The 20,599-nt window shown below is 41.2% G+C and overlaps 3 protein-coding genes across 10 annotated transcripts in view; 2 read left to right on the top strand and 1 right to left on the bottom strand.

The window, feature by feature from the left end:
- sema4d (sema domain, immunoglobulin domain (Ig), transmembrane domain (TM) and short cytoplasmic domain, (semaphorin) 4D) overlaps positions 1-10,479 on the top strand; it is a 41,721-nt gene extending 31,242 nt beyond the window's left edge. The window contains exons 6-21 of one of the 5 annotated variants that reach the window (XM_026173605.1): positions 25-123; positions 227-320; positions 478-594; positions 2,125-2,276; positions 2,965-3,140; positions 3,297-3,453; positions 3,580-3,802; positions 4,021-4,133; positions 4,281-4,453; positions 4,605-4,651; positions 5,066-5,440; positions 7,210-7,431; positions 8,261-8,473; positions 8,608-8,699; positions 9,090-9,127; positions 9,747-10,479. In XM_026173605.1, coding sequence (XP_026029390.1) covers positions 25-123; positions 227-320; positions 478-594; positions 2,125-2,276; positions 2,965-3,140; positions 3,297-3,453; positions 3,580-3,802; positions 4,021-4,133; positions 4,281-4,453; positions 4,605-4,651; positions 5,066-5,440; positions 7,210-7,431; positions 8,261-8,473; positions 8,608-8,699; positions 9,090-9,127; positions 9,747-9,840 — 2,385 coding nt within the window. In that variant the 3' untranslated portion in view covers positions 9,841-10,479. Of the gene's footprint in view, positions 1-24; positions 124-226; positions 321-477; positions 595-2,124; positions 2,277-2,964; positions 3,156-3,296; positions 3,454-3,579; positions 3,803-4,020; positions 4,134-4,280; positions 4,454-4,604; positions 4,652-5,065; positions 6,483-7,209; positions 7,432-8,260; positions 8,474-8,607; positions 8,700-9,089; positions 9,128-9,746 lie in introns of those variants that run through there. The other 4 variants (XM_026173609.1, XM_026173607.1, XM_026173610.1 and 1 more) reach the window with 4 other exon arrangements.
- A 389-nt stretch (positions 10,480-10,868) lies between these two features.
- Positions 10,869-13,360, bottom strand: LOC113025645 (cyclin-dependent kinases regulatory subunit 2). 3 transcript variants are annotated; one of them, XM_026173616.1, is made up of 4 exons: positions 13,315-13,360; positions 13,174-13,230; positions 11,589-11,716; positions 10,869-11,228 (listed from the first exon to the last, which is right to left on the bottom strand). In XM_026173616.1, exons 1-4 carry the CDS (start codon positions 13,323-13,325, stop codon positions 11,182-11,184), a joined length of 243 nt encoding a protein of 80 aa, XP_026029401.1. In that variant the 5' UTR covers positions 13,326-13,360; the 3' UTR covers positions 10,869-11,181. The 3 variants fall into 3 exon arrangements, with proteins under 3 accessions (XP_026029401.1, XP_026029400.1, XP_026029402.1); XM_026173615.1 differs by lacking the exon at positions 13,315-13,360 and adding an exon at positions 11,337-11,406 and having other exon boundaries at positions 13,174-13,308; XM_026173617.1 differs by lacking the exon at positions 13,315-13,360 and having other exon boundaries at positions 13,174-13,308.
- A 17-nt stretch (positions 13,361-13,377) lies between these two features.
- Positions 13,378-20,599, top strand: part of shc3 (SHC (Src homology 2 domain containing) transforming protein 3) — a 28,761-nt gene continuing 21,539 nt past the window's right edge. For both annotated transcript variants that reach the window (XM_026173612.1, XM_026173611.1), the window contains exon 1: positions 13,378-13,423. The gene's annotated coding sequence lies outside the window, so the exon portion shown is untranslated. The remainder of the gene's footprint in view (positions 13,424-20,599) is intronic.

Raw genomic sequence — 20,599 nt, 5'->3', positions numbered from 1 at the left:
TTGTTTTGTTCCCTCTTCTTTCAGAGGGAGTGTCTAAACTACATTCGAGTGCTCCAAGCAGTAGATGACACGCGGCTGTATGTCTGCGGCACACACGCCTTTCAGCCTCAGTGTGATTACTTGGTAGGTTAATTTTCAACCGCTCTTTACCCAGACGCCGTACTTCACTGTTTAAACTCACTTATTAACACCGCCGCCTCATCTCATAAGTAATCTTCTCTTTCAGTACTTTGGCAACTTCTCACTTCACGGTAAACCCGAGGACGGCAGAGGGAAGTGCTCCTTTGACCCCTCGCAAAGCTTTACTACTGTCATGGCTGGTGAGTTGAGGCCAGCTCTTCTCTCATCTCATTTCATAAAGTGCTTATTTTGGTTATGGCTGCAGTGAAATTCATAACAATCCCCTTTGTTTTGTTTTGGTTTTTTTTAGAGAAGGAAAATAATTTTCTGATGTTTTATTCTCTGTTTTCCTATCAGATGGAGTGCTGTACTCGGGGACAGCTTATAATTTCTTAGGCAGTGAACCGATTATATCCAGATACTCCCCAACCCAGTCTCTGCTGAGGACAGAGTACTCCACATCATGGCTTAATGGTGAGTTGAATGAACTAAACGATTGTCAGGCTGTTGGGAGAATAGCTTTTAAAAATGTGTTTTGAAGGTTGAGAAAACATCTTGTAGAAATGTCCCCCGAGTGCCACTGACTCATGTTAATGGATCTGGATTGATCCAATCCCTTCTTTGCTGCAGTTTATTGACCTGTTGTTCCAGCATCACTTTCACATATGTATTTTGTTGGTTGGCAAAATACATCGACTACAACACCAAGAAAAAAAAAAATCCTCCTTCCTCTTGTTAATTAGAGGCCGTGTAGAAAACACAGCAGTGCTTTTAACTACACGGCTACCAATTTGTGACTGTGTGACAGATCAAAGCTGAGTAGGCCTCAAACCAGTGAAGTATCAACCTGTCATGCTCCCATGTTAACACGCAAACACACACACACACACACACACACACACACACACACACACACACACACACACACACACGCTCAAAGATGATGATGAAGAGTGACACAGCTGGCCTTGGCTCTTTTATGATATTGTTGCTGATATGAACACAGCATTACACGTCACCAGAGGGAGATCCCCAAATTATCTCCATCCTGTGTGCCAGATTTAAATGTGTCACATACTTATTTAATCAAAGTTTAGGACTCTTAATCCCACCTTTAGGAATACAGTGAGACTTTTTACAGTACCATATCACCCTACTTGTGAAAAATCCCAGTTTGATTCTGGGAGGAGACACAGTCTCAGGGGGTCACAAGTAAGTGGGAGGGTTGCATCAGGGAGGTTATGCGGCATAAACCCTGCGCAGAATCGGACATCCATCCACTGTGCCAACCCCCTGGGAAATAAGGGAGCAGTCTAAAGTTTTTACCCCTTGGCCGTAAAAGGCTGATGGGGTATTGTCGTCACTCCGCCAGGCAGGACACCCAGGTTTGTGAATGTGATAACTCAGTTCAATTCAGTTTTATTTATACTGCACCAAATCACAAAATCAGTTGCCTCAAGGTGCTTTATATTGTCAGGTAGGCACTACAATAATCCATACAGAGAAAAACCCTCAACAATCATATGATCCCCTATGAGCAAGCACTTTGGTGACAGTGGGAAGGAAAAACTCCCTTTTAAAAGGAGGCCTTAAAGTAATTAATGCCTGAACTAGGTTTTCAGCGTCACTCTGAGACAGGATATTTCTAATTTTAGAGATATTGCACGAATGGAAGCAGTCCCAGATATTTGTTTATGGATGTGCATTGAAGGACATATGCTGCTGGTTAAAAATTGCCTCTGGAGGCAGAGGAAATGCCATCCAGAACTCGAGAACAAAGTGATATAGGATTTTGAAATTGATAGCATTGATGCATCTAGTATCTAAATCTTGGATGAATTAAAATCTCAGTGACCTGGACCTCAACGTCAGAGGTCAGGTTTGCTGAAAATGACCTAGTATTTTCAAAATTTACAAAATTTACTAGGAGGTTGAGGGGTAGCACTGGTGGCCTCCAGGATTTTTTTTTTTTCTTACCAATACCTTTCTCTGCTTTCCTCCCAGAACCCAGTTTCGTTTTCGCCGACGTGATCAGAGAAGGGGAAAATGGAGCAGATGGCGAGGACGACAAAATCTACTTTTTCTTCACCGAGGTGTCGGTGGAATACGAATTCTTTGGCAAGCTGTTCATCCCCAGGGTGGCGCGTGTCTGTAAGGTCAGTACACGTTGTGCGCCATCTGCACATACCAGCGCTATCAATCCATCCATCTTTAGCCACTATTTCCTGTGTCCTGCATGTTTGTGTATGTATGTTTGTGCAAGTCTTTTTTTCTCCTTTTTTTCTTCCTCCTTCCAGTTCCCTTTGCCTCTTTTTTTTTTAAATTTAACCTTAGCTCATAATTGGAGCATGCACATGCAGAGACCCATGGCACGTGGACAATATAAAACACTGTTCCAGTGCAAGCACTTAACTTGCAACATACATCATAACAGCGTATTGTAATGTTTCAAAGTTAGTAGTATAACAAACAGGATAGTTCTTTTTGTACTATTCATTTCAAGTTTTACTGCTTTGAAAATGTAAATGCAACTGTAACTACATCTTTTCTTTTTAGTCTTGTTTCCTGTTACCAAATAAAAAAGCAATAATGGATGTACAGTTTTTAGACATATATGTATTTGCACGTAATCCTCCACCCCCAGTCAGGGATCCCTGTATGTTGCCTGAGAGGCAAAATGTAGGGCAAGAAAGTGCATAATCCACTTGGCGCAATGCTCAGAGCTCCTTGTTAAGCTGGATAAGGTCAGCGTTTCTAGCATGTTAGGAAAAGTGGAAATTCTTTCTCTGCTCCAGCTGCCCTCTCATCCCTCACTGCTAAATATCTCCAATATTGTCACGACAGGGCGACCTTGGAGGGCAGCGCACTCTGCAGAAAAAGTGGACGTCCTTTCTGAAAGCCAAGCTGGTGTGCTCCATGCCTGAGCTCAACTTCGTTTTCAACGTGGTTCATGACGTTTTCATCCTGAAGGGGACAGACCGCAAAAACACGGTCATCTACGGAGTCTTCACCTCTCAGTGGTCAGTGATTTCAAGGTTTGGAATTGGTTTGGGTCGGGAGCGTTAAACAAGCAAGCAAAGAGCAGCATTCACATCCAGCCTAATGCAGAACTCGAAACTCACTCCCTTGCCTCATTTTCACTCTTCTCCTTGTCTCTTCCTGACATATGCACCTAGGGGTAACGTGGGTTTGTCAGCCGTGTGTGCCTACGAGATCAAGGATGTGGAAGACGTCTTCTCCAAGGGCAAGTACATGCAGAAGGCCACGGTGGAGCAGTCCCACACAAAGTGGGTACGGTACAACGGCATTACTCCTACTCCACGTCCTGGAGCTGTAAGTAGATGCCATGAGTAATCAAGATGTGATCTACTCAATATAGTAATCATGTTAATTAAAAGAGGATGCGTTGGTCATATGAAGTTGATTACTAACATCATCGCTATTTGTCTTCCACACCAGTGTATTAACAACCAGATGCGACTGCAGAACATGAACAACTCGCTCCACTTGCCCGACAAAACCCTTCAGTTTGTTAAGGACCACCCCCTGCTGGAGGATCCCATCCTGCCCATCCACAACAGGCCCCGCCTCATCACCAAAGACGTCAATTACACCCAGATTGTCGTGGAGAGGGTCCAAGCACTTGACAAAATTACTTATGACGTCATCTTCACTGGAACAGGTGATCAGTTAAGATGAAATGAAAATGAAGCCGTTACAAGCACTTTCTTGTGAAGTTTATCAGGCAAATATGCAAATCTGAGTCAGTCAACTTTGAATGTCTGTGCAGTGAGAAAGCCACGACTCGCCACAAACTTGCAGATAAATGTATTAAAGAGTCCAGTTTTCCTGCGATTACCTTTGCAGAATAACTGACATTTTTATTATTCTCATTTCTAGATAAGGGTGTCCTGCACAAGTCGGTGCTGGTTGAAGATGAGGTTCATATTGTGGAGGAGATCCAGCTCCTGAAGAACGCTGAACCCATCAAAAACCTGCTGCTGTCCTCAGAGGTCAATTTATTTTATTGTCAATGAGTTTTAGGAGATGAGTAAAGAACGAAACCAAGAAAATGTGAAATATGGATCACGTTGGCTCATTTTTATAAGTCACTTGGATAAATATGCGATTAACTTTGTGGTTCATGTGCGTTTCCACAGACACAGTGCCTGTATGCTGGGTCAGACCTGGGTGTAGTCCAGTCTCCTACAGCTTTCTGTGGCAGGTATTCATCGTGTGTGGATTGCATCCTGGCACGAGACCCCTACTGCGCCTGGCACCCGAAGACTGCCACATGTGTCAACATCTTTGACACTGCCAGCCAAACACTCAGGTAATCTGTCACTCTTAATGCCACTAAAACAAAGCTAAAAACACACGTGCACTGATTCGTCCTCCAGCTTGACCTGCTTTACAGTCTTTGTGCAGTTATTGCACTGTGCATGTGTATTTTTTGACTCATAAAAACAATGCATGTCTTGCAGGGGGCTGATCCAGAGCATGAAAGGTGATGCAAACATGTGTCCTTCAGGTAGGCCTCAACATGCTCACACACCCATATACAGGCTTCAGTTTTATAAAGTGGACAATGCTGTGTGATTTAAACTGTGACTCAGATGAAGTTATGCATAGATGAAGAGATTGTGACCGTAAGTCAGCCATAACTTTTGCATGCCATGTCAAACATTCATTTTGTTGTTGGTCGTTACTTATCGGTTTTCATCATTTGCAAATTCCCTTTGGCTGCTGTTTTTTTTACAGCTTGTCCATTACTCTTAGTTAACTGTTAACTTTTCTGCTGAAACCTGTTCAGGTCCACCCAGTTTATTTACACTTCTTGCCTACTGCAGTGTGTGGGTACTTGTACCTCGTGTTGGGAATTGTCCCCATTAGACCAGACAGTATCTAAAACTCACAATTGTCTCTTTTGTTTGCTTATTTTTAGTGCCAGTTCTGTTTCGGAAGGACTACAGGCATGTGGCGGTGAAACTGGGGAGCTCTGCCGAGCTGCCGTGCCTGGTACATTCCAACCTGGCCCAGGTGATGTGGAAATCTAACGACTCGGTTCTCACCGAGGCCTCTCGCTTCCACCTCATAGCCGAAAACGGGCTCCTCATTTACAGCGTGGCTCCAGAGGACCAAGGGTACTATGAGTGCTGGTCCGTGGAGTGGTCTCCCGCTGCTGGCAGGAACTTCAGCCGCCTGCTGGCCGGATACACCCTGACTCTGGACCTTCTGCCCAGACCGCCGCACCAGGCGGGGCATGTCGTCACCACCACCCTCGGTGGCCACGATGCAGCTACCACGGGTGCAGCTGAAGGTAAAGTAGAGACGGAGAAAGCCGCACTAACTTCAGCCCTTGCCCCTCCCAGCTTCACAGCAGCAACAGTCCTACCACCCTCCCCTCCCCAAAGCGACGCGTCACTAACCCCGCCCCCCAGCAGCACAGTCAAGCTCCAGCCAAAGGTAAATCTTCTTCCCACTAATTCCAAAGGCCCCCATCCTGACAGTCGGGACCCCTCGGCAGAGTATTTGCAGCACAACAACACCGCTGCCCTCCTCTTCCTCTTCCTCCTGTTTTTCCTCCTCTTCATGGCTGCGCTGGTGTACAACTGCTACATGCAGTACCTTCCAGCTCCCTGCTTGAGGCTGCGGGCCACTCTACTTGGCAGCCACAAGAGCGCCCATCAGACCGAGTACAGGGCCTGTGAGGCAGGTTTAATAGAAACCTCTGCGATCGAGAAAATTAACATGGCCGAGCAGCCGACCCAGAACGGCAGCCAAACCACTCAAAACCTCCGAGCACTCCGTGACACGGGGTACGAAACTGAGCCGGAGTGCGGGAACGGTCGCGTCCCCTCTCTCAGTTTCGGAGAGGAAAGCCCCTCCAAGGAGAAACCTTTTGATGTGGACTGTGGATCTCAGGACATTCAGTATGCAGATGCAGATGCAGAAGCTTAACGCTAGCCACAAGAGACTTGATCCCTCCTCTCGGCACAGAGAGCGCAGGGGGCCGCGCTTTTTCTGCATTTGCAGCTTCTGTCCAGGGCACAACATTTTTGTAAGGCATGAGAATCCCGAGGCCCAGATCGGGCATTCCCGCTCGGTTGTAGAGTTTTAACTCCCGCTGTTTGATTTTAGGGCTAATGGTGATGGTGAAGCAAAAAAAAGAAGCAAAAAAACAACTGTATTCAAGGAAGCTGCAGCTCCTTCAGCTTAGCCCAGCAAGAAAAGCTATTACTTTTTTTGAATTTTTGTCAATTTTCTTTTTAAACATTCCAAATTGGAAACATTGTTTACCAAATTGGTAAGTTACTGTGATGCTTTCCAAAGTGAAGTCACATTTCTATACAGCCTGGGGGGGGGGGGGGGGGGGGCATTTGAAGCATTTGCATCTCTTTTTTTTTTTTTTTTTTTTTTTTTTTAAAGCAGTGAATACTTCATTACACAGTGAATGCTTCAGTATTACATTGATTTCTCAGGGAAGAGTTGCTCAGTATATTGTAGCCTAGGTTAGCACAGCGTCACCACCCGGAGCATGTGGGCGTTAATCTCTCCCAGTGAACTGGCAGTAAGAGAAGGAATCAAACTGTTTGTACCACTGTGTTTCCTGCGTGCAGACTCTCGTGTTTTATTAGTATTATTATTATTTTCCTTCCTGTGAAATCGACATTCCCCACACAGATACAACTCTGGTCGTCCTGTGTATTAACCCTTGTCGGAGATCTTTCCATATGTGGTCTGTTAATAATGTAAAAATGTACAGTGTGACATGATTAACAAAAAAGGGGGGCAACATCAGAAGTTATTTTTTTAATTGTAATTTTATAAAGCCTTCAGTTTTAGACAATTTTCAGAGAATTATTATTTATAATGAGTCACATCTGTGGTAACATTTTGTCTAACTAGTTGTGATCTTCATCCTTGTTGTTTTTACTTTTTTTTTTTTTTTTTTTATAAATTTATTGCAGCTGATTTGAACTTTTTAGGCCATTCATTCGTCATCCCTTTGTCTGTTTGCATGCCAGCCCCTGTTTGAATTTCTTGTTTTTTCCTCAGTACTTTTTCTTCCGTCACTCCCTCTCACAGCCTCCTCTCCTGTCGCCACTTCATCTTCCCTGTCCTCTTCTGGAGGTAGCACTCCCTCTGCACTCCCTTCCTCCTTTCCCCATTCCTCTTCTCCCTCCTCCACGAAGCCCCATAACGCGGAGGCTCGGGAGGCCGAAGTGAGACTATTGCCTCCCCTGCTGAAGGACCAGGCCTGGGGGGTTCACGCGCAGGAGGCCTTCCTTCTCTTCTGCCTCGCCCTGGGTGAGTGGTGCATGTGACGTAGGCTGAGCTCACACCCCAGAATCTAAATCCTTCAGAAATTTCTTCCTTTCGCTTTTTAACCCATCACTCTCGCACATTCACTCTCCTCTCCTGCATCTCGCATGTTGGCAAACATCAGCTAACTGGGAGTGAGTGCGAGCATGTCAGAGTTCCTGTTTGTGTGTAACAAGTGATCCTCCCTGCTTTTTTTTTCTGTTTGTGGGAACGATTGACCTCCATTTTTAAGAGTATTTCATTAAAAAAACAACGCAAACGTGAATGTTTAAAAAGATTAAGCTGGGATTCATTAAGCTGGAAAACTCAGTGATCGGGTCCAGTGACCACACTCTGACGGACGGACAGATCCTCCTTATCCAGGATATTAAGAATCTTTCCTCAAAACAAAGTTTAGTGGGTTCACTTTTCTTTATCCAGATCATTTTTGTGCCTGTAAACAAATGTAAATATATTTGTATATATGGGGAAAAAATACAATTTGACAATGTACATAAAACTAGGTGACGTAATGGGGCTGTGGTTCTTGGTAGGGAGGCAAAATAAAAATGTAAAACGTTTGCAACCCTTGTTTGTTTTTCTTTATTTCTTTTTTTTTAAACTATCATCATCCGTTGTATTTTCAAAAGATAAGGGCTCCATAGAGAGGACAGATACATACTAATTAGAAAATGTTTGCCTATCAGACCTGAGATCAGGCAGCATGCATGCTCACTGATTGATGACCACAGGTGGACCAACCAAAGGCAAGTATTTCATGCATGTCTCAGTGGTGCCTTAAACATCAGAGGTCAACATCAATTCTGTCCCACAGGTCCCAGTGATGTCCACATTCACTGGCTAGTAAACGGGCACAGTCTGGACACCCCCATAAAGGAGTACCGTCGGCCGCTTGGTCAGAGGGAGGTTTTAGTGAGCAGCTGGCTCCAAGAGGGGCCGCTGATCAAGGACGCACGGTATAACTGTGTTGCTGAGGCCAGCACAGGAAATGACGTGTCTGAAGTTGACCTCCGGCTCTCTATTGGAGGTATCAGGTGGAAAATATTGACTATAGTCCTGCATGCAGAATGGAATTGGGAGTGTTCTGGACTGGCTGTTTCCATTGGCAGAGATGGATAATTGCACTGGTTTATTTCCATAAAGCGTGTTGTTGTTCGACAGATGAAGAGAACATTCCAACCCGAGATTTGAGCCAGTGGAGAGGTGCGCTCGCAGAGCACGAGCAACTGCTAAAGAGATGGGAAAAGGCCTGGGTAGGTCTGAGTGTGCTGTCTTCTCCGGTCAGTCGCCTGGATTGTGTTTGTGTCACGTGCGTCGGTTTTAACCTGCTCTGCATGTTCAGCTTTAGGCTGCCAGGCTGTTTTCGTCAAGAGTACTGGAGAAGTGCAAAATCCAGGTTTTTATAGCAGCAATAACACGAAACGAGGGATGCGAAGAAAGAGCTAGTTCAAACGAAATGAGGGTCTGATTTAAGGGCTTTGAAGCTTTGAAGTGCACTTGTTTAAATACACCAATCATTAACCTGACTACAGCTTTAAATGCCTTTAACGTCATGTATCTAACGGTGTTGTACGAATCGCATGTTCTTTTAACCATATTTTGTAAATTGCATGAGTAACTAAAAGCTTATGTTCCTTTTAGAGAAGCTGCTAATGAGATTCCTCCTTCAATACAGGCACGTGTGAGTCTTGTGACATTTAACTAAATTTCCTAAATTTCTTGATGTTGCTGAATTTACTAGACATTTTTGACTAATATCTAACTAATATCAGTCTGTCTTCCTAGAGAGAAAACAATACCTGTAGGTCACGAATGGGTTAACTTAAGTATCGCCAGATACTTAAGCTGATTAAAAGCAGTGCATTGGTTATTACAGAATTTTAAAGTCAATGACTCAGTACTTTTCTCGTGGCTTTAAAATGGGGGAAATAATTATTTGATCTCTTGCTTAATTTGTAAGTTTGCTCATTTACAAATAAATGAAAGTGTCATATTTTTATGGCAGTTGAATTTTAATGGAGGCAAGTAATAAGTCATGATTTGCTTGGGGATCAAATACTTCTTTTACATTATATATGTGTCTTTTCTGGGTTTTTGGTTAATAGTCTGCCTCCATTAAAATTATACTACTATAAAACTTAGACTGTTACCTTCGTTGGACGTGAGCAGGGGATCAAACAATTATTTCCCCATCTGCATGTGCAGTTGTTGAAATGCATCAGTACTACTCCCAGCATTTCTCTTGTGTAATTAAATCGCACTGCTTGCGTAGTACAGCTGTGTTTTTTTTCCCGCTTTAGGAAAGCTGTGATGACCACAGAGCTCTGTGAAGAGTTGACTTGGCTGAATCTGGTTGCGAACATGGTCCTCCATCCAGGTGGACCACACCTTTGACACTGAAACTGTCAAAAAAACAACAATGCCACTTCTTAGATAGGAGTTTGGGGGACCATGAAGCAACACATTTACAATCTGCCTCCTGCAGGGGTGAGGGCAGTTGGGGGGGGTTGGGGTCACCTATATGCAGTGATAATGTGGGAGTCTCCGACCAAACTCTGCAAGGAGATGAAGCTCATCAATCTGAGAACACGTGGGCTGCCTTTGTACCAAAAATACATTTCTGTCAAACGTCCTGAGAGCAGTGCTTGTAAGGAATGTTTCGCATTTTTAAAGCGATGGAACATGTCAAATGTTTATTGTGAGATTCATTTTAAGATGTTTGCACCTTCGCTGGCTTCAGAAGCTTCTGTCAAGTCCATCATAGCTACTTGGAATTTGTATAATCTTGAGTGAAAATGTCTTTAATCATCGAGCCCAAAACCCAATTCGTAGGATTTGATGGCAGGAATCGGGCCTGTAGCTCTCTTTTAACAACATGCCATCAAAATGCAAAATTTATCTTAAAAGAAATGCAGTTCAGCCCAAGTATGGAAACTTTTGTCACACTCACTGCTTTTCATCTGTTATTTTCTTCACATTAAAACTGTGACTACATATTTGACGCTGTAGCAGAAATAAACTGTTTAAATGCTGTCGCTTACGTCATGATGCCTTCAAGTTTAACACATTCTAGTGTTTAAATTACATGTGAACAGATGGTAAATATAATCAAGAATTTTCTTTGAAAATCATGTATAGTTAATGCCTTTACTGAAATCTAATTAAAAAAAAAAAAAAAAAAGTTTTACCGGTAAGCTGATTTTGACACTTGTGCCTCAGATTTGTAGACTTACAGCAGTTTATCTTAAATTGTTTTTAATTTGGTTCTCCGTTAAGTTTCTTTTAATGTATGAGAGGAAGCCACATGTGGCTTCCTAAGGCACATTTCTGTATTTCAGCACAACACTGGTTTCATGGTGGTGTTTAGTGGAGCTACACCACCCTCTTGTGACCACTTACAGGAACATAACCCAAAAACAGGAGGTGGTTAGCAGGTTGTTTATTACTGTAAAGGTCAGAGCATGACAATTAAACAAATGTAACTGAACACACAGAGAGACTGACACCAGATTTGACCATCTCTAATTAATTTATAAATTCGGTTTGAAGTCAAAGAAGATTTCTTCCTCCTTTCTCCGCAAAAAAAACAAAAAAAGGCAAACAAATCAGAGGGATTACATCAAAAAGCTGAGAAATTCACATGCTGCAGTGAGCAGCCAGACAGTATACACTTAATAATCTTAAATAAAAGATCACAGGAGGACTCTTCCAGTAGTGCGAGGGTGGGGTCTTGTGTCATTGCTTCGGAGGTAGAGGTCTTCTGAACAGAAGGATGTGTGGCTCTAGGAGAACAATAGCAGACAAATATACAAACAGGTTAGTGACCTGAGGCCTGATCATTGTGTGTTTTAAAGGCCTATTACCAGAATGATGTGCTACACTGTAGTTACAGCCAAAGTCCTACGACTCTGCAGCCATTCTGGTGATGCATCTCGGCATCTGGGCCTGCATTTAAATGAACTGGGAGAAAACCATTACTTTTGCTTTACTAGTCATCCAGACATAACAGTGCACGAATAGCATCAAAAATCAACTCCAACTTACAAGAGCTTTTAAGAACATAATGGATTTGCAGCCAAGTCCAGGTTGCCAACATTTCAGCAACTCAAAAGCAAGCCAATAACATATTACATGCAGATTACCTGGTTCATGTATCATATAGTGGATCCATCCCTGGGACTGTTGCACTCCCAGCTGTCTCCACTCGTCTTCAGACATCAGGTGGGATTTTGGGATATATTTAGTCATCTCCCGAGGCAGAACAACATGTCTAGTGATGAGAACAAACGATTGTTAATAGTGGAGTGTAAATATCTTGTAAGGTTTGATGCAACTATCCTGTTGGACGACACCAGTTATCTGAGATATGATTTAAACTACAACCATGCAAAGTGTCAACTGGATCTTGCAGTTGTGATGTTATGTTGATAAAAACTGTCCAGAGACAGATATGTAGACAACATACTCAAAGTCTCTTAGGGAGTTCCTGCTATACAGGAGTCTCCAGGAACAAATGTTTCATCACGACTTAAAAAGTAAAATGCAGCCGAAAGTCATATGTGAATTGTCTACAGAAAAAAAACACATACAGATCGATACACAGGTGCCAAATTAAAGGAAACCGCTATATTTAAGCCATTGAGTGGCTTGCTATGCTGTGCAGAGGATCTTGCAGGCGTGCCTTGAGTCCATGTATTCCTTTGCAGGGACAGGTCAAGCAGTGCAAATCAATACAAAGTTGGCCTGAGGGGTCTTAAACGTATCTACTGTGATGGGGGTGGCAAAGATATTAACTTGCTTTCAAAAATCTTAATATAAAAAATGGTCACATTTGCCAACATACCAAGATGACAAAGCTCTGCTCATTTAAACCTCAGATGTTTCAGTGACTATAATCCGACTGACTTCTTGTATTTGTATTGTTATACCCATTATGAACTTCCAAAATCTTCCCCCTTGACAAATACATTTCATAAAAAAATAATTTAAAAGCCTAAAACTAGCAATGAAATTGATTAAAAACTAAAAACTTTAACCCCCCCCCAAAAAAAAGAAGAAACGAGAAAATTCATACTGGAAATTAACTGAAGCAATACTGAAAATGTGAACTAACTCAGGGTGGTCGCTTCCTTTCAAGGAGCACTGGAGCTGTTCTGGCGACACCTGGCGGTCAGACTTTCACTTTACAGCCACTAAAAGTTTGTCACCGTAATGGTGGTGTTCCCATTGAACGGCAACATTCAATGGGATTATTATTCTACTATTACACCTCCACAAAAAAAAAAAAAATATATATATAGATAGATAGATAGATAGATAGATAGATAGTCCCCAGGGTTTGAGGTGTGGGGATTTTTGCGGCTCAGCCATTTTAGGCTGATTTAAGAAATTCACACTGAAATATTAAAATTGACAGAAAAAAAACTATCCTTTGGCAAATTTGGTTATATTCCACTGAACACAGTGGAAATGGCATGCATTTAAAACATGAAAGTGGCACAAAAAGGGCCCAGGATAGCCGGAGGGATATATATATATATTTATTTATTTTTTTAAATCGCACTATCATGCAAAACTAGCATGACAAAGCTTAAACTTTGAAACCACCTCGTGTCGGTTGTCTACGTTTAATTTTTGGTAGAAAATATCCACTGAAGACGTCTTCTCTTTGTTGCTAATCTTTAGTTGACGTTACTAAAGTTAAACATGCGAACCAATAATGCTCACCTGTACTCGTAATGGTCGTCACTGTACCTGTTGGAATAGTAGATCTGGTTCCGAGACATATTTACAGAAAAAAAAAATCAGGTTAATTATTAGAAAAGTTTTACGAGAAACTGGGGTTGTAGAATAACAACAAGTGCCCACCTGTAGCTCATTCCGTGCAGATTGCTCAAAGGTATTGATTGGACGACTTCTGTCATGTGACCAGAATTTCCCTCTTTATCGTAGTTCTCGAGCCGTCATCAAAGTACAGGTGAGTGTCTTAAGTTGTTTTCAGCCCTCTTTTGCAGTAGTTGTTCATCTTCACACAAAATAGAAACACAATATATCTCACCTGTTTAAATATGCATCACAACACTAAAATACACTACTGTGTTATTCCTGATGAGGATGGTTAAAATAAAATACTGTGTACTACTAGTTTCCTTAAAGCCTTATGAATTATCATCAGATAAAATTTTTATTTTCATTTCATCATAAGCAAGTGTGGCCAAATTTATACAAGATGACGTTTTGGCAGTTTGCTAGTGTGGAGTTTTCAGGTGTGAAGATTTACATCTCAGACTCTACAGGCCTCAGTTAGCATGTTAAATTCATCCAGTCACTTCTGCTTATCCTTATCAGGGTCACAGGTGGCTGGAGCATATCCCAGCTATCATAGGGCGGGTGGGGTACACCCTGGATGGATCGCCAGTCTGTTGCAGGGCTAACATAATCTACAGCAGAATGACTCAAAAACAAAGGAATCAACATATTGCAATAGCCCAAGGCCCAGACCTCAGCCTGGTTGAAATGTTGTGGCAGGAGCTTTAGAGAGCTGTGCATAGGCAAATAACCAAAAACCTTGATGATGAGAAGCAATGCTGTAAAGAAGTGTTGCGTGTTCTTTTTATCTAAGGTAAAAGAGGGTTTCAGTCCCTGCATATGGATCTCTTTCCCGTTAGAAAACCACAGTCTGCAACAGTTTGCTGTGGCCAGCTTCTGGAAGAGAGATGACCCCAACTAATAGTACACATATTTATAAAGGAGAATATGTTTCTATCTGATCGGTCAAAAACCATTGAGAAGGGCCGCAATTTGGACTTTAGCTCCTCTTATTGGCACCCTTCTTCTTCTCCATCAGGTACAGCTTCATCTAGGGATCACTAACTCCTCCCTCTCTCTCTCTCTCTCTCTCTCTCTCGCTCTCTCTCTCTCTCACACACACACACACACACACACACACACACACACACACACACACACACACACACACACTGGCCTGCCTCTTCCTAACCTGTAATCTAGTTTCATAGCCTGTGGCAGCATCTATCTGTGAGAGCTATTGTTTCTTGACCTTGCTCTGGTTCACTCCCGCATTCCTGCACACCGCCTTCCACAAAGTCTGCACAAACAACTCTCAAACCATCATCATCAATTAATGGTTTCTGAAATGGAAAAACTAAAAAAATGGTTTGATGTAAACAAATTATCTTTGAACTTGACAAAAACGAAATTTATGATTTTTGGAAATCGGGTAAGAGAGGATGAAGTAATTCTATCCATTGGTGGAGTTCCGATTGAGAGAGTTACTGAACTCATCTCATATTGAATATGTTAGAATAAGGATGGTTAAAAATATTTATATTCTGGGTAATGTCAGAGATATATTAGATTATAAGGCAATGCATATTTTATATTTCTCACTAATTTCCCCCTATCTCGGTTATTGTGCTGAGGTGTGGGGGAATACATACGTGACTTATATACACAACAAAAATATAAACGCAACACCTTTGTTACTGCTCCCATTCCCCATGGGATGGACGTAGAGACCTAAAATTCATTCCAGATACACAATATAACCATCCCTCCCAAACAGTGGTCACAAATCAGTCCAAATGTGTGGTAGTGGGCACATCTGCTATATTGAGATAATCCATCCCACCTCACAGGTGTGCCACATCAGGATGCTGATCTGACATCATGAGTAGTGCACAGGTGTACCTCAGACTGCCCACAACAAAAGGCCACCCTGGAATGTGCAGTTTTTTGCGCTATTGGGGGTCTGGGGACCCAGAACCGGTCAGTATCTGGTGTGACCACCATTTGCCTCATGCAGTGCAACACATCGTCGCATGGAGTCTATCAGATTGTCAATTGTGGCCTGGGAGCAAAAACAAAAGTGTTGCGTTTATATTTTTGTTGAATGTACATCCTCTATACTTGCTACAGAAGAAAGTGGTATGAATGGTTCATAATGTTAAATATAGAGAACATACAAATAATTCGTTTATAAAATCGAAATTGTTGAAATTTGAAGACTTAGTGAAATTACAGACATTATTATTCACGTGCAAGGCAAAAAATAACACATGTTTGTATTGTGTTCAGGAAGTGGGGACAGTAGAAGAAAGTTTGACTTTAAGTTTGCTAAGACCACACAAAGGCAAATGTGCCCGACAGTTAAAGGTATAAGAATATGGGATTCTCTTGAAGATAATCTCAAGAGTTGTACAAACATGCACCGTTTTAAAATGTGTTACATACTTAAAAGGATAAATCAGTATGAAGAACATGAAAGTAATTAGGGCTAAATGTGGAAGAAAAAAAATTTCATTGCCATTTAATGCTGTATATGGCTGATTATATTGATTTGTTGTTTAGTTTTGCATTGTTACATAAAGATACATGTTAGAGGGTTTTTTGGGGGGTATTGGCGCCCTCTTGTAAGAATATTTGGATTGCAGATAGGGGGCAGGTGCTAACAAGAATTTATTCTTCTTCCTGCTCCTTTTCACCCATGGGTGCAGTGTCATATTAATGGGAAGGAGGTTCTGTATGTAGGAAAAGAAACACTGTTGAACCATGTGTGAAATAAATAAAAGAAATGAAATGTGAATCTGTAACTTTTATATTTATATTATTTTGAGTGCTCAGTATGCAATTAACTATTAAAGCGATCTAAAATTAATTACAGTCCCCATACCATTTGCTAGCACAGGTTTTGTAAATCAACATTTCTAGTCCTCACAGAAGCATGGGGCAGAAATTTCTCTACAACACTGTGAGAAGTCATACAGGAAACTGTTACTAAGTTATTGGTGCTTAAGCTGTTTCTACAGGCTACTGAATCATGGGTCAGTTGTACTTCCCGTGAATCCTGTGAAAACAGTCTTTTTCATATGACTGTAGTCTTCTGTTTTCGAGACTCAAAATTAATTGGAAAGTTGATCAACAAGCAGTTTCATGGCCAGGTACACCTTGTTCCCTTGTTATTTCTTGATAAATTAAACAGATTCTGTTGTTGATTCCAAGTGATGAAGTTGCATTTAGTAGCACTGAAATTCTCAGTATGAGGATTAAAGAGTTGGTGATGCAAGTGATGGAGGCCACTGTTGATTTAAAAAACCAAAATAAACCTATCAGAGAGAGAGAGAGCAAAACCTTTTGGAGTGGCCAAATCAACAGCCTGGTATTCTTACATTCCTTGGTAAGGAAAACCCTTCACAACATCTAGCAAAGTCAAGAACTTTCTTGAGGAGATAGGTGTATAATTATCATAATCAACAATCTTCACCAATGAAAAAGGTGCAAACCACTAGTTACACTCAGGACCTAAAGAGTATACTAATGAAGCAAATTCAACACAGCCACACTTGCTTTGTATAAACTGGCTTGACAAAACCTAAACTCCAGTTGGAGAAAGGGGTATTACTACAGTGGTTATCAACTTTCCCTGTTAAGCTGGGCCTTCTGCTTCAGAATCTTTGCACACTGAAATAAAAACACTCTTCTTCTGGACAAAATGATCCCTGTGACTGTACACACTCTATTCAGAGTCATTATCAGATGATAATGATAAAAATCTATAAAGACCACAAAAGTATACAAAATATAACAAAAATTGCAACACTTTTGAAAAAAAGGACAAGCTGCATGTTAACCTATTGATGATAGCTTACATGACTGCTGCACATTAGAGCTCTGAAACTTTAACCTGGATACATTTAAACATTAAAGGTTACTGCCTCATAGCTTAATAACAGAGTCATGGAAATGACTCTGCCAGCTCAGAGTGAAATTTATTTTATTGATTGAATGGTCTGATTGATTTTTTTTAGTCTGTGTTCTAGTAGTTCCAATTCAAGCAGTGTAAGGCAGACTTGGCAGCAGATTAGAACCAAGTATAAAACCATCTATACATTTTCTGTGCCCCTAACTGAATACATGCAAATTCCAGTTACAATGCAATGCACAGTTTGCACAGCTTGAACTTGAAAAGCTCATGTACAACTTGATAACTGCCTATATAAAATGTGTTTTTCCAACATCGACTCTATACAGTGCTTCAAAACATGTGGTAAGTAAGTTACCACAGTGATTTAGCTAGCCACTTCTGTGACATAGCTTGCTAAAGCATTAATCTTGATTTATAGTACATCCTTTAGGAAACCCAGAATACTCTTGTGATCTCTTGTGATCTTCTTGTGCTTCCGATGCTTTTTAATGAACCATTTACAGAAAGCTCAAACGATATCCCAGACATGATTATGAAAAACGGCTCTAAAGGCTTTTATTGTCCACATCGGAAACTCTTACATCACTCTGCTCTCTTTAGCCAAGCTATCAATATTTTTTTCCCTTCTGCTATTCATCATTTTGTGTTTCATTGAGTTTTTTAGACACATGACACATGATTGTATAACCATAGGCAACAGTGGTATTGAAATATGGTCAGAAATAGACCCGGAATTGGACGATGGATGTAGGGCAGGAAAATGACATGGTAGAAATGTGTCTCCTTTCTTATCCATCTTAACCTTCCTGTGAAAAATGAACGAGACAGATATTAAGTGACATGTGCATTAATGTTCTTACTTACAAAAGTATTTTTATATCCATTATATCCAATTCTTTTTTTTTCCAATAATTTAATATGCCACGATGTTATAATTTAGACCCAGTCTTCTTTTGCATGGAGAACACTAATGTTGCTCACAGTTTCTGGAAAGAAGTTCTGCCATCCCACAGAAGCATTTTTTAGCTGTAAAAAACAGAAAAGGATCTGTTGTTCTACCTTCTTCTCTAAAGTTTTTATTATTATCATTATTTTTCTGGATTCAAGTCATACAGTTTGGTGAGGTAGTACTTTTTGTCCTATGGAAAGTCTTGTGATGTGTTTGGATTCTTATTTTGTTAGAAGATTCCTTTCCACCCGTGTTTTTTGTTTGTTTGTTTGTTTGTTTTTTAGTATCCACAGGTACTCATGATTCCATTTATATTTACAACTCCCCAACACCTTTTGGAATCCCGCATGTCCATGTCATCACACTCCCACCTGTGAGCTTCATGGTTGGAACTGTACCTTCACTGTGGTAGTAAGGCCACGTTCACGCCAAACATCCTGGATCCACCTGAGCTAAACCAGTGCCTCTTAGCCTTATGTTACCAAAAAAAGTGTTTCCAGTATTCATCAGGCTTCTTTTTATGTTCATGTCCAAGTATTCCACCTAGAAATTATAGTTTGTTTCCGTGACCACAGGTTTTCTTACCCGTGTCCATTTATTTGTTAAAGTCTGTCAAATTAGATTTTTCAGGCACGCTTGCCAGCTGCATATGTTAACATGTCACAGTCAGCTCATTATTTAGCTTGAAAGAGAAGCTTTTATAATACCAGGTCAGACCTGGTATTTATTATTTATCAGGTGCTCTGTGACCTGTTCATAGATGGCCCCCTGATATGGCAGGAAGCATCATACTGAGAAGGCCAAGCACCATACTGCACCACCAAACTCCTGCTGAGTGTCGGTCAATAGGCAAAAATCGCCTGTCGTGACCAGCCATCATAGTTCATTCCTGCACACCACACTGGTAAAGGAGAAGTGTTGGGACAGTTTAATTTAATGATGTCAACTGGTAACATGTGATTTAAAAAAAAAAAAAAAAAAAAGTTAGATCAACCCAGAAGATTAAAGTTGTGCACACAACACTCAACAACTGAAACTTAACTTTAAATAAAAAATAGCAAGTTCAGGTAACAGGTTGTAAATTCAAGTTGACAGAAACCCAGAAATAAAACCACCGTCACAGAAAGCTGAGTGACAATCATCTTAAATATTGCATTAGCTCAACTACAACTCCGATACCTATTTACAGTGCAGGACTCCAGGACACTACGTCTAGTACTTTATAGCCCACAAGTCGATGTCTTTTAAACTCAGTTCAGCTGTCTTACTCAATGCACGTAGGTTGAAGCAATAGCACTAAGAGTATAGTTTCAAAACTGTGTTTTGTGAGACGGCATGTCAATAGTTTTCTTGCACATAAAATTTGAAAACAAAAATATTCTAAAAAGCAGGGGCTGCAGAGTGGTGCAGTGATTGGCGTTGTTACTGTTACCTCAAAGCAAGAAGTTATAGGGTTTGAATCCAGACCGGAGCCTTTCTGTGTGGAGTTTACATGTTCTGCTGGTGCTGCTGTCAGCTTTCTCTTGGTTTCTCCCACAGTCCAGAAACAAGCAGGTTTTAGATTAATTGGTGATTCTAAATTGTCCGTAGGAGGTTTCTCTCCCTGCACTACGACACACCCCATCTCTTGCCCTATAATAGTTGGGACAGGCTCCAGCTGCCCACACGAACCTGACTTGGATAACAGTAAGAGGATGGGTGGATTAAGCTACGTCCACAATGAAGCGCATCAACTTTGAAGTCGACAGCTGGTCACTTTCAGTCTCCAGTTGCCTGGGTGACCCTCTGATGTGTTTACCATGTAAGAGCTAAAGTCAGGCCCTCACACCAGCCACACGGAGTCCTGCCAGGTCCCAGTGTCCTCATGTAATGGCCCATCTCCTCATGTCTTCTCTTTACTTCTGAGAGTGTGCTAGGAGACTCGGCCAAGACTTTTGTGAAAGCATGTTTTGATGTGCTATGATGCAACCTGAAATGACTGGAGGTATAGTCTCAGTGATAAGGAGAGAGTAATGGTCACTATCTGAAAAAACATTCCCTTTTTGGGAGTTGTCTTGTTGTTGTTGTAATTTGCAACTGATGAGCAGATGAAATGGATGTATAACGATTTATGCTTCTTAATTGGACACTGACTTTGTGTTATCCTGCGATGCCCCCTTTATTTCTTGAGCATTGTATTATAATTTAATGCATGTAACACAGCATGAGAAACCAGGCTTAGTCCATTTTATGCTTTATGTAAAATTATAAATTAACATGCAGCAAAAAGCAAGTTTTTCTTGGAAAATCTGCTTGATCATGGTGCCGGTTTGTCCTATGTTCCATATATACACACACACATATGACCAGTAATATCTGCAAATTGATCAGTGGATATATTTCCCTGCTTGACCTTTGCTAGTTTTTTTTTTTAAAGTATGTTACTTTAACTTAAAAAAAAATACTATTGTCATATTGCAAGTTAATAAAACCCCAAATAA

Source organism: Astatotilapia calliptera, chromosome 7 (genome assembly GCF_900246225.1).
Source record: "Astatotilapia calliptera chromosome 7, fAstCal1.2, whole genome shotgun sequence".
NCBI classification, from domain to species: domain Eukaryota; kingdom Metazoa; phylum Chordata; class Actinopteri; order Cichliformes; family Cichlidae; genus Astatotilapia; species Astatotilapia calliptera.
The sequence above is the reverse complement of the archived record's forward strand: the minus strand, read 5'-3'. Positions and strand labels throughout refer to the sequence as shown.

Coding starts and splice junctions, on each gene's coding strand:
- LOC113025645 (XM_026173615.1), bottom strand. CDS start 13,232: ATGTCTCGGAACCAGATCTACTATTCCAACAGGTACAGTGACGACCAT. Junction 11,717..13,173: donor GACGACCATTACGAGTACAG/GTGAGCATTATT, acceptor TCTCATCACTAG/ACATGTTGTTCTGCCTCGGG. Junction 11,407..11,588: donor CTATATGATACATGAACCAG/GTAATCTGCATG, acceptor GTTTTCTCCCAG/TTCATTTAAATGCAGGCCCA.